This window comes from Triturus cristatus, chromosome 3_1, assembly GCF_964204655.1.
Source record: "Triturus cristatus chromosome 3_1, aTriCri1.1, whole genome shotgun sequence".
Classification (NCBI taxonomy): Eukaryota; Metazoa; Chordata; class Amphibia; order Caudata; family Salamandridae; genus Triturus; species Triturus cristatus.
Window position 1 is genome coordinate 390,593,108 of NC_140583.1, and position 13,622 is coordinate 390,606,729.

The 13,622-nt window shown below is 46.2% G+C and overlaps 1 protein-coding gene across 1 annotated transcript in view; it reads left to right on the forward strand.

Moving 5' to 3' along the window:
• ARPP19 (cAMP regulated phosphoprotein 19) overlaps positions 1-13,318 on the forward strand; it is a 37,291-nt gene extending 23,973 nt beyond the window's left edge. The window contains exon 3 of the mRNA XM_085644170.1: positions 11,776-13,318. Coding sequence (XP_085500296.1) covers positions 11,776-11,946 — 171 coding nt within the window. The 3' untranslated portion in view covers positions 11,947-13,318. The remainder of the gene's footprint in view (positions 1-11,775) is intronic.
• Positions 13,319-13,622: the final 304 nt, after the last annotated feature.

Sequence of the window (13,622 nt, forward strand, 5' to 3'; positions counted from 1 at the left end):
CCTAGCAGGCTTTATACAGGTACGACAGGGCAACACAAGTAGGCGTGATACTTTGGGCAAGAGATGCACAGCTTTATTGGATGATCTCGCACTGCACACGCTAAACTGACAGGGCCCACATGACAGTCCCGCAGCATTCACAAGAGTGACTAACAAACCAGGCTGTGTTTTTATTTTTTATTTAAAAACATTTTTTTTACACCCTGGCAGACTACGATCTTTTCCCTTCAATCTAACCTCAAACATTCACATTAACCAACATTCTAGAAAGGTCTTAGCAAGCCAAGGCTTTTACACTACCAACTCAATCCCACAATTTAAACGACTTGCATGGAATAAAACTAACAGGCTCTATCATAGTGACATGACATGAAAAAAGACTTCAAGTAAATTATGGCGGTAAAGCGAACATGCAGTGAACAATTCTGGATGAAAATGCTCCATGCCAGCAAGCAAAAACTCCCTAACTGTTTTGGGCAAACATCAACATTCTATCAAATGGTAAAAAAACGACGTTTTAATCTGTATATTACGGAACATACATGGAGAGCCCCTATAGAAGCCGCATACAATAGGACGTCGCACTCAAGCGCACCAAACATCACCAAACCTTTTAAAGCAACTCGGACCATAAGTCCCAAAACCCAGAAAATAGAGCCTCAACATCTAAAAAAAAAAAAAAAAAAACAACCCAGAAATTACATACTAAAACCCACTCCCCAACACTGAAAATCCCGCTCCCCCTAACCCTCAAGAAAAGCAATCCGATTACAACGTTCGGCAGGAAGTACGGGAAACAACAAGGACTGGCCCAACAGAACATCACCTAAAGATCACACACAAGCAGGTACTAAACGTCATAAAACATCTAAGACCTGATGGGGCACCAGGGCCGAACGGCCTGCAACGCCTGTTTTAGAAAAGATCTAACCTTTTGGTCTAGCCACTTAACTTCTCTGTTCATAAACTCCTTACACTCGCACCATTCCAGATTCTTGTCGGAGGAGCATATTGTAACCCATATTAAAATCAGGGGCGCGTTCTAATTGATCCAATCACAGACTGATTGTGCTCATTGATGTTGATGCAAAAATCTGTTGGTAGACCTAGATAACTGGGAAAACGCAGACAGGATTCTAGGCAGGGATGGGCACTCTAACAGACATATCCGCAGTTACCCTCTTGACCAATCAAGCTATTGCCAAATCAAACTTCCTTTACGTGCGCTTTGTAGATCTCAGAGCAGCCTTCAATAAAGTGCCCATACCCGAGCTGTGGGTGAAAATGAAATCTTGGGGCGCTCCCACAAAATTGTTAGAGGCAATCATCAATCTTTACACAAAAACATGGGTCCAAATAAAAAAGGGGACGGCCAAAGTCTAACCAACAAAATTTCGACCATCAGCGGCTTATAACAGGGTAGCGTCCTGGCTCCTTGTCTATTTAACATCTCCACAGCTGATTAAGAGAACCACCTTCGCTCAATAAAAGGAGATCCTCCAAAATTGGGTAATGTCCCAATAGCAAGCCTTCAAAATGCTGATATCGTCCTACTCTCCCAAACGCCTCTAGGCTTACAGCGGCTGATCAACTAGCAGAATACAGTTCGTCAGCTCCATTCGTAAGCATCCTCCAAAAATCGCTGGTTGTGTGCTTTTCCAGTACCCACAAAACACTCTAATTTCACCTTGACTATAAACGCCTTGTCCCAGGTGGATATATAGGGCTCAAAGTTCGAAAAATGGTATTAGTCCTGCAGGTCTAGTACCTTGAAAAATCTCCTCGACCTAACTGCAACCTACTTGACCTCCGTCTCTGAAAGCAGAGCAAATGTGACAAGTTAACAAGATTTAAAGGCATCTTTATTGCTCATTAGCTTTGTGAGCAATAAAGATGCCTTTAAATCTGGTTATCTTGTCACATTTGCTCCGTTTTTAAAAACGGAGGACAAAAGTTAGTTTGTTTTCCTACTCGCCAAAAAGGGCGAGTAGGAACTAAAAAATAGCTCGTCCTCATTAATTCTACCTCTCAAATGCAAGCGGGTGAGTGGATTTGTCGAGCCCTGTATATAGATACCTGGGGGTACTACTAGACTCATCTCAGCTACAAGCTACACCTTGACCTATTTCAAGTAAAAGCAAAATAACTGCTATTTCCGTTTTAAACCCTGCAGAAAAAAACTTTGTAATTGTTCAAATCACCTACTAACGGTCATAGCAGAAATTCTTGCCATCAGTTTTGTATGGATCGGAACTGTTAAAGACTAAGGACTCAACTGTCTTAAACACTGCACAAACTAGCCTTTTTAAAAAAACTTATCAATTCCACGTTGTATTACTCAAGCCCAGATAAAAAAACAGATACCAATAAGACTGAGTCCTGGTCCAATATTACTGGAGAATGAGGGCAGCAGACAATAACTCTATCCCATTTTTGTTGGCAGTAGGTTGAAAAGCAATCCAGGGTCAGCAAGTCAGTATATCCGTTTTAAAACAATCCCTTTCAGCATTAAAGCTAGAGGATGCTTGACTCACAATATCGCCCTATTCCGAGTTCCATCAAATAGCCAATAAAGCCATCAAGCGACAATCCCTGTTAATAGATAAAGCCCCCTTGGCCCCAAAAACACACGCATGGGCAGTGATGCTATCCTACAAATTCCTGAAACCCCAATCGTACCGGTTGGAATATTTCTCAAAACCGAATAAGTGGAATCTGATCCTATGGAGACTGGAATCCTACCGATCCAGACCTTACTCCAAAATAGAAACGGACCTGGCCGACAAAGGAATGCCGCCTTTGTGGATATGGAGTCACTGCTCCACCTGTTATGAATCTGTCTGGTCATACTAGACATTTGAAAAACTCTAACGGCCAACATTGAGAGAACAAATAAGGACTTGCAGAGCGTCTGTTATAAAATGCCTAGGAGGCTCGACTGTCTTATTGGCATGCAAGGCAGTTAAATTCTAGAACCTAGCAGCAATTGAACTAGAAAAGAGCAGTAGATTAACTGTATTCGACTTTGCAGAATCTCCTTCACTTAATTTAAATTCTGCAGCTCGTACGCCCATAGCACTAGCACTTGACTACACCCCGGGAAACTATGCATGCTTGTGTTTAGTTTAAACCATATCAGTCAGAAGTATGCTTGCCTTGCAGGGCTGGACGGTCCATGCTAGAATAGAAACACTCCCAAGATTATTTTATTTATTCAAATGGGTTTATTGTATTTTTTTGGATCATTTTTATTGACTTTATAAAACCAGAAATACCAGCAAGAAAAAAGCAATACCAGCACTTAATACATTTGTCGATGCGAAACAAAAGCGGAAGATTAGTACGGGGGGGGGGGGGGGGTGGAGAGAATGACATTTCCATACAGCATCCCCTGAATGTGGGAGAAACCCAAATTGTGTAGTTCCCAGGAGCCGAGTCACTAAATAATAAAGATAGAGGTTTGGCATTCCCAGGCCGCCATCAAAGGGTGGGATCCGGTACTGGGCGAGGGCCGGCCTCTGCCTCCGTTACCCCCCCCCCCCCCCCCCCCAAGGTCAGCACAAACCTGTTTCACTAGTGGGGTAACATTGAGGGACCAGGCGCGATCAGGAAAGAGGGCCACCCAGATCCCTAGGTACTTGAATGACTGCCGCCGGAGGAGTATCGACTGCCAATTGAAGCACACTCTGGAAAGATGGAGAGGGACCAGGACTGATTTAGCCAGGTTTAATCGGAGGCCAGAGATGTGTTCAAAGAGATGTAGGGCCCGGAGGCACCGGGGTCCTGATCAGGCTGGATCAGACTAGAATACGAGAACGTCGTCAGCGTAAAGGGCAATCTTGTCCTCTACCAAGCCGGGCCATCTCCAGCCTGTAAGGAGCGAGTCTGTACGAACAATGGAAGCGAAAGGCTCCATTGCTAGCACGAAGAGGAGGGGCGACAGGGGGCATCCCTGCCTCATGCCCCTCCTGATGGGGAAGGGGAGAGAAAGGGCGCCATTGACCATTACCTGCAAGAACAATAGTTGATGGACAGAATGCAGAATGTCATACATTCACCCCAGTACAGAGATCTGGGCCTAAATCCATCGTTTGTTTTTGCTCACCATGCCATTCCAGTTTGAACCCAGCCATATGCAAATCAGTCTTGACCCTGTGCCTCATGGGGGAACAGTCCAGCCCGAACTGCCAAGCCAGGTCCTCCTTGGACTGGAACCAAGCATCCTAGGACCGGTTTCGGGGTTTCACCCCTTTTCAGCCAGGATAGCTTGATTCCAGTGGCATGGAGAGCACGGGACTCACGTCTAAGCATACCCGTCCCACTCGGGGTGACCAATGCAAGAACAGTTGATGGACCGAATGCAGTTCGGGCTGGACTGTTCCCATGAGGCACAGGGTCAAGACTGATTTACATATAGCCAGGTCTAAACTGGGGTGGCATGGTGAGCAAAAGAATGATGGGTTTAACCCAGATCTCTTGACTGGGGGTGAATGTTTTGATTTGTTCTGCATTCCGTCCATCAATTGTGTCATTGACCATTACCTGGGCCTGCAGTTTACAATATAGTGTCTTAACTAGGTTGCAGAAGGGGGTCCCAAAACCCATCTCCGTCAGCACTGTCTCTAAGTAGCGCCAGTCCTCCGAGTCGAATGCTTTCTCTAAGTCCACGAGAAGCAGAGACAGATAGGGAGTCAGTTGCTGCCGATTCGAAAGAGCAAGGTGGAGACGCCGAAGGCAGTGCCTGGTGCCCCGTACAGGCATGAATCCACATTGGTCTGGGTGGACCAGCTTATCCAGATATCGACGCATGCAGTTAGCAAGGATCGTGGCAAATATTTTGAGCTCCGAATTGATGAGGGAGATGGGGCGGTAATCGGAGCAGTGGGTTGAGGGAGGCTGAGGAATCACTATGATGGTGGCTAGGTCCGTCTCTCTATACGGAAAGAGCCGTAGCCGGCTGCTTCATGGTACATCTCTAATAGGTGGGGAACTAGCGTGTCTCAATGGGAAGCCTAGAATTCCTGTGGGAGTCCATCTGGTCCCGGTTTCTTACCCACCGCCATACGTGAAATGGCGTCGTTTATTTCGTCTGAGGTGATCGGAAGATCTAGTTCCTCTGCCTCTGGTTCACTGAGCCGCAGAAGGGGGGAGTCGTTCGCGCTGGAGAAATTCTGAGAGAGATCGGGGGGCTGCTCAAAGTAGAGTAGTGTAGCACGTGGCAAAGCACTGGGCCACTGCTGCGGGGGCCCGTTGGAGCTCTCCGTGCGAGTCCATCACTTCAGGAATGATACGATTGGCCATAGGGTAGGTGGCCAGATGATGCAAGAGCGTTCCATTTTTATCTCCCCATCCATACACTCAAGCTACGAAGGACCTCCATAGCCGTTTAGCAGCCTCCAGGGACGTCTGCTTGATCTCGTCCCTCAAACGCCAGTTTCTGATCCTGGGCTTCAGTCCTCTCCTCCGGGGGTTGGGCCTCAAGCAAGACAGCCTGGGCCTCCAGAAGTGTGAGCCGGGAGTCTTGTATCGTGCGCTGGAGTTTGAGTTGGCCTTTGGCAAAGCCGCGGATGGTGGCTCTACTGGCCTCCCATAGGGTGCCAGGAGAGGAAACCGATCCCTGATTAGTGGAGAAGTAATGACAAAGCTCTTCCAACCCCAACCCCCCCCCCCCCCCCCCCCCTCCCTCCCATCCATCTCCGGAAATCCTTGTCCTGGAGGAACCAGGCATTTAGCCGCCAGATCTGGCGTGAAAATGCCTGGAGGGTGCCTATCTTCATAGACACTGGGGGAGTGATCTGATGAGCCCCTGGGGAGGATGGTGATAGCCTGAATTGTTCGACAAGCCACGGCCAGCATGAAGAGATAGTCCAGCCTGGCATGTGTGGTGGTAGGCCGATGTATGAGTGTACAGGCGAGTGGTTGGGTGCCAGAACCTCCAAGCATCTCGAGGCCCAGAGTAGCAGCCCAATTCGAGAGGAGAGTGGACTGCAACTCGGGAGATGGAAGGGACTGCCGCAGTGTCACGGTCAGGGTCCATGACCGCATTGAAGTCTCCCCCAAGGACGGACGTTCCCGGGGACAGGGCAGCTGCTAGTTTGGCGAGACGGAGTGTGGGAGACAGATGGGGGTGTATACAGCAATTGGGTTCAGGGACCAGTCCCCAATATTTTCCTCCAAGATAACGAAGCATTCCCCGGGGTCATGTGTGACTTTACGCGGCACAAAGGGAAGAGCACGGCGTATCGGGACAGCTACCTCGTGAACCTTGGGTAAAGCCAGAGTGCCAGATCCCATAGCGTGCCAGAAAGGGACAGTGATTGCCCGCTAGGTGGGTCTCTTGGAGCATCAGTATGTCCAGTGTGCGCTGCTGGGCATACCGCAGGACAGCAGCGCGCTTGACCTTCTCTAAGAGGCCATTGACATTCCAGGACATGATGTGGAGCGATGTCAACCCGGTATGACTGTCAGACATGGGGAGACTCGGACACCTGGCTTGGGCGATGGCCACGAGCAAGGTGGCGTGCTCGCAAGGAGTAGTGGGCGCACTTCTATAGCGTCTGGCTCTGTGTGTTCGCTTCGGAGCTGAGAGAAAGTGCTGGTGTAATAAACAAAGGAAACCAACAATACGACTCGTTACAACAGTCCCCCAACCCCCACTTCAGGAACGGAAGCTAGTGGAGAACCAAACTAGAACGCTTGGGAATGGGCAAACATGGAGGACCCCTCCTCCTATTAGGATGTGCATAGTTGCGTCGATCGGGAATTAAACTAGTAATGAGCTGGTGCGCAGCCCCTGGTCACGGAGCCAGATGCAGTCAGAAGGCCTTGGCAGGCTCATGCGGGACCCGTGAGAAATGTGGGGCTACGAGAGAGATCTGGGTCAGGCAGGTCCAGCAGTGATGGCCGAGGTGAAGCATCCCCAGGGTCTGAGCGGCTGGAGGAGCCAGACCACTGCACGACTAGGGGCCCCCCATGTAGCATCTCGGGTGGCGGTTGGTGAGAGGTGCCCAGTGATGAGTCGGAGCGGGCCCGCCTCTGTACCTCGTTGCCTACCCGAGCGGTTGCGTTGCAGTCGGGGGGGGGGGGGGGCGGGACCTCTCGGTGTGCACCTCCAGCAGTGCTTGTGGATGCCAGGTTCCGGTTGCCGGTCTGTAGGGGGTGCTCCTCAGTTGCCCATGTCCATGCTTCCGTCGGCGGGAGAGGGGCCCAGGTCTAGTCCGGGATTCAGAGGACGCCGCCGGGGGGAAAGAAAGGTGCCCCTGCGCCACTGTCCGATCGACAGCCGGGGGCAGTGGGAGCACAGAGTGGATCCAGCTGTATTCCGTCTGGCCCCAGGGTCGGAGAACTCGTCCCAGGGCCTGGATCCCGCAGCCAGCCGGGCAAAGTGAGATCGACAGGACCAGGACATCCAGTGGTGCCAAAGGAGTAGTGCCTCTTCTAACTGCCGCCCGATCGACGGCCGATCACACCCTTGATTAATACAGCGCCACAGGGACCCTCTCCGGTGTGCAGGAGGCTGTCTGGGGGGGTTGTGAGGGTAGGCTTCACCACCTCCTCCCGCCGGTGCCTCGCCAGCAGTCGAGGTCCTCACAGGTGGTACTGCTTCCAGTCGGCGTTGGTCAACTCCCAGAACAGCCTCCATCCGATCTAGGGCTGGATACCGGCCCCCAGGCAGGATCAAAACGGGTACCACTCAGGCAGGTCACCAACGGGGGGGGGTGCGGGGGGGTCTCGGGATCGGGGCACCACGGTGCGCTACCGCCCTACCGAAAGCCGATCTCGCCATCCTGGTCAGCCGCACCTCAGGAGCTGCCACCGGCACGCGGCGTGGAGGGCCACCACAGGCAGTCTCCGGCGCCCCAAATCTGCATCAGTTCTGGAGGTGGAGGTGGGGATCAGGTGAGTATGGCACCCCAGGGACCCACTTGTGGCACAGCTCCGCAAGTATTTCTGGAGTTCAGCCAGATCAGGAGCTCAGCGTTGCGGGGCCGCCATCTTATGATCACCTCAAGGCAGGGCTTTTGAAGCAAGGACCGTCCGTGGCGTCCATATGGCTTCAACACTGCTGCCAAAAGGAAGTCAGCAGCTCGGGGGACTCAGGCAGTCAGAATTCCAGCCCAAGGATTCCCAGATGGTGGCAGATTAGGAGCGGATGACGGAAGGGTCTGGAGCACTCCTAAGGTGTGACCGCCATCTTGACGCTCTTGCCCACGCCCCGAGTTTATTGTATTTTAAACCGGAACAGTTGTTTGATATTCAGGTGGTTAGTCCCACCCTTTTATGATTATAAAGAAATCTAATAAAAGTATCCTTCTGGTGTAGGACTTGCTTTTTACAAACTGCAATCTGAGCTACACCAAGATACTTTTTCCTGGATTCACATAAACTATGTGAGAACTTCGATTGTGCGTTCTAAGTCATCCCCAGATCCAATGGTGCCCATTATGACAGTCGTCAAGTTCCAAATTGTAGATCCCTCCAACTGTGCCACAATGTTAGGTTTCAAAGATGGTGTATTGGAAGACAGGGAGTTAATTCAACCAAGTAAATAGGTGGAGGGATGGCATCTGGAGACATTTGGTTTTAGTAGCACGTTGGTTGAGGGGTTCTCAAGTGGTGATTTAGTGTTGTGTTCTTGACTTAAAGCTGGTGCACCCTATGCAAGCTCATTCCTCTTTTATGCTGTATCATGAAGCTAAACCTTCCAGCGTTGGCAAACCTCTGGATTTATGCCCCTTCATCTGCAGCATCAGGTATCTGCAGTAGGTTCATAGTAAAGGAAGTGGAGATCAAATATTTTGAGGTTATGCTCTGATGTTTGGACCAGGACGTTCAGAAGGCCACAGAGTGCTGTACAGTCCTCAGAAGGTGATGGCCATTATAAATTGTGATTAAATAGAGCAGACAGTTGCAAAAGGTAACAAAGTAAGTGGAGATCAACTATTTTGAGGTTATCCTCAGAAGCTTGGACAGGGATGTGGCTGCCTTTGTATATGGATATTAAGACTTCACCTCTGATGTTCATTGAAGTGAGTAAGGACATACGGAATTTTGAAAGTGTTACACACCGTGTGTAAGATGGAAAAAGCCCTTTCGAAAAAAACGATGTGTAGCAGATGAGGTCCATTTTTTTGGCAGTCCTTCTGTATAGCAGTTGAGATCTGAAATTTGGTTTACAGGCAGTTCTTTTACAAATCTTTGCGTATAGTATTTGAATGCTTTTATAGAGAGAATAAGTAGGTAGATTCTGAAGAAATTGTGACCAGTTGTCTTACCTCAGAGGTAGGATCAATTGAGTATTTCTAGAGGCCAGTTCCAGAGAGTTACTAAGTAGTGGCTTGCAGTGTAGTTGAGTGCGAAGGAGCAGTTCCACAGTGAGGATCTAGATGAGAATGGGTGCAGGAAGTCCAAAAGAGTGGTGTGCCTTGTCAAGAGAAGTATCTAATAAAAGCTTCTTCAGTAACGCCTGTAGCCCTACAAGGTGACCCATTTCTGCGAAAAACGCAAACCAATAAATCTGTGCACAGCAGGAACAGTGACTCGTTTCGGCCAAAACGTGTCATTCATGGATTAAATCTATTTGAGTTTATGCCCGAGTAAGTGCCTTATCTCAGTGGATCGTGGAGTTATGTATATTTCATGCTGTGGAGGATCCACTGAGTTGACAGCCATCCAATCAAGCTCATGTTGAGATCGATCAATAGTGGTACATGCACTCCTGTATTAATTTTTTTTTTTTTAAAGTGAAGTTTACCGTTCAAAAAGTTCTGCATGCGGGTCGGGTATTGCTCACTGGTCCACAAGTATCTAGCTCAATGTATCATGAAAGTGTCCCACCAGGGGAGATGTCCCCTCAGTGCACCGCAATATTCCAGATTAGTAGAGTGATCCCATTCAAAACACTTCCAAATGCGTATATTCCTTCCATCAAATTCATTTTTTCATAAAATCTTTTTTCAATGCTTTGTAAGCAAACTTCATGTGAATTCCACTGGGGTAAATATTTTCATTTGATGACTAAATAGTTAGGGTCCCAATTTGTCAGTGCCCGTGCATTTCGGGCTCTTCATCCGGGGAATGTTAAGTATCTGTGTAAATGAAGCACGAAAGTGGCTAGGTTACCAACTCTACAAACAAGGTGTATATGTATGGCGGAGGTGGTACAGCTGACCCCATTTAGGATGAGAAGCGACAGACATGCATGTGACAACACGAGCAAACTATTGCTCAATGAAACTTGACCAAAAGAGTAAAGTAAAATAAACTGGAACCGCTCCTTTTTAATCTATAGGGGGTTTGGAATGATTGCATGGCACCACAGCCACAGCAATGTAGTGGTAGCCATTTTAGGACTCGGGACTCCGGCCCTCGTCCTGAAAAGAAACAAACGTAAAATAATCAAGGGTCCTCCAAGGTCCAGCGTGGTGTCCTTTTTTTTTTTTTTTTTTTTTTTTTTTTTTCGTTTTTTTTTTTCCTCTGTTTAAAATTAAACTGCGAATTCACGTTAAAAAAAAAAAAAGGCTCCTGCGCTTCAAAAAAGTAAACCACATTGGCTAGGCCAGGGACTATGTAATACTCTAAATAGGGTAGAGGGGCACGCAGCCATTTTCCCTGAGCCTCCAAAGACCCCTATCTTCCAGGGACGATATTCCATAAAGGAGATCTTTGTGCAGTTGGTGCACACTTTTAGCAAACCTGAGCTGCTTTGGGCTATGTTGTCCTTTTTGTTCAGCTTTGGTGGTGGCACTGGTTACTTTGTGCAGAATATAACATGCGCCTCTTACTGGATGCGAGTGGAAATTCTCAATTGCGGTGACCTTTAGCACCAGAAGGGCCAATTCCTCTAAGCATTTCCATTCCCCCATGCATTTAGATTTCCCCGCTGTCTACCCAACCCTAATAGCTATCGAATGGCTTTGTTATGGCCCAACATGTTATGATTTTCTGGTATATTTGATCGGCGTCTAGCTCCTTCTAATTAGAATGCTACGATCTGCTATCTCACCAAAATAAATGTCATTAATCGATCGCCAGTCTTTATCACCCAGGCGGGCTTCTCGTGCCATCTGAAAACAAGCTCTTGGGTGCCCAATGGTGTTCAGAGCCTTAGTTAACTTACTGTTAACTCGTTTAGCTAGATCTTATGAGTTATTGTGTGTAATGTCTTGTCCAAAACCCTTCCACATGACAACCCAGCATCCCATATTGGCTTATTTTTAACAAACTGTTAAATGGCACAAATGAGATGCTGAAGAGGCTTGCGTGTACATGGGATGGGGTGGGATTTGGTAGTTTGGTGGTGCTGGGCAAAACGCACTAAACCCATCTGAGCGGTTTGTCTGCCATAACGTAAGGTTAAAGGCTGGCGATCTTGGGGCTAACTATATAGGACTTGGTATACAAGAGGATGGGGGATACTTGTACTAATTTTCTAATTAGTATTTTTTTCATTCGTGTTAATGTAAGCCTCCAGGTCTTCGTGATAACTGCATTGTACTAGAATTTCAGTGAAAGGTTAATAGTTTTTTTTTTTTTTACTGTTTTGTTTTCCCCATTTTGTATTTGAATTTAGTTATATTATACTATGATAAAGATTTAAAATTAATATTCTGAAGCAAATTAACCAAATAGATCTGTTTGCATTACGGACGATTTGGCAACAGCAGAATTGATTTAATGATTAGATCGATCATATCAGTTGTAACTTATACAAAAAAGGGTCTGAGTGATGTCGAACGGCTTATGCTAAAATTGTTGTTTTTTGTTGTGTTGCAGCAAAAATACTTCGATTCCGGAGACTACAATATGGCAAAAGCAAAGATGAAGAATAAACAGCTTCCTACTGCCACTGCTGACAAGGCAGAGGTCACTGGAGATCACATTCCCACTCCACAGGACCTTCCACAGAGGAAACCTTCCCTTGTTGCAAGCAAATTGGCTGGCTGATAAAAGAACCTTACTTGCATGAATCCTTCCATTCCCGTCATTTGTTATTAACGTTCATTATTTCTCAGCTTTTTTTCGTACACTAAATTACTGAGACTGACATCTTTGCAGGTAAACGGTAGCATGTGCTGCTATTGTGAGGGAGTGAGAGTAACGTGTAGTACTTGGGCTAGTTGTTAAAGAGAACAATGCACTGATAATGGAAATGTTTTGTTAAGGTAATGTAAATCTACTTGAAAAATAAATGTACATAATTTCTATTTCCTAGTTTAGGAATAGAACCGGCAATTGAGTGCAGCGGCTTTTACCATTTTTAATGTCTGCTTTCCTTGTTTTCAATATGCTTACAATGTACTTGTTTTTCTTTGCTTAGTTTCGGTTTTTGTAAAGATAAAATGTAGGTTTGGACCACTGATTCTAGTTGGAGGTAAAGCATGTGTTAAAATAGACTGGGTTCTAAAAGGTTTATTTCTCTGCTCGGTCAGACCTTTTAACTTGAATGGCCTTAAAACCTGTTTCAGCTTTAACAATACACATTGACTTGGGCAATATTTGCCCATTCTGGCGTAACCTTTTGTGAACCTGGTGCTTAATGAAAACAGCCTGTTGAAACTGGTATTCCTTTCATTTGTGTAGTATAGAATGCTCTTCTGTTGAAGATGTGAATGAAGCGTGCATGTGCATAGACTGTTCAATTCACTCTTGTGCCATTTTGTAAATACAATAGTTTTGCACAAATTTTTGCAGATGTGTAATTTTTATAGTTTTAAATAAGCGGCATGTGTCATCCTTGTATGAATGTGGGCACGTGGCAAGAGTGTAGCCACATTCTGTGAATACCTGTAATAATAAAACCCCATAGCAGTAACACTTTGAATTAATGGGAATGAACTGCTAAATTCAGTAACTGGAAATCACTGTAGTTTCACCTTGAGGATGCTCAAATACTGTACTCCTTGCATATTCACAAAAGAGGGTTCCAACTAATAATGCATTGCTTGTACTTCTGTTAATCGGCTTTACTGGGCATTTATAATCAAAATGCCTTGGTTTGCTGATTGGTTTGAGGCTGCTCTTCCCTCAGTGCCAGGAACAAAAATGCTATTTTGTACATTGATTAATATTACAGTCTACGATGCTGCTAAGAGGCACTGTTTTACTTCACATTTAATAAAATATGTAATGTGGTAATCATACTGATAATTGGCTGAAACCAATATACTGGTTTATTGCTGATATCCGCAGTTAATAGGTGTTCAACTGTGCCACATCTTTTGGCTTGAATTGGTTTTATTTATTATAGATATTTAAAAAAAAATGTGCTGCTGACTTTAGTTTCATGGATAATTCAATAAACATTAATGCAGTTCTACTTGTCACTACTTACTTTAGTGTAAAACATTGACTTGTATCCTCCCATTCAATGACATAAAAGTAGTTCTTTATATCTATACACTATATGCATTCATTGAATAATCTAAGTGTTCTGAATGTTTTTTCAATGCTTATAGATTTCCAGACTCTTCTGTGATTAGATATGCTTTTCTGTTTTTTTATAGCCTTTTCATGTAAAAAAAAAATATGATCTCGTATGATACATGTTTACCTAGCTTCCAGCACCTTATGATACAAATTATTTCAGTTTCGTTCCAGTATTGGGTCTTGCTTAGGTTCAC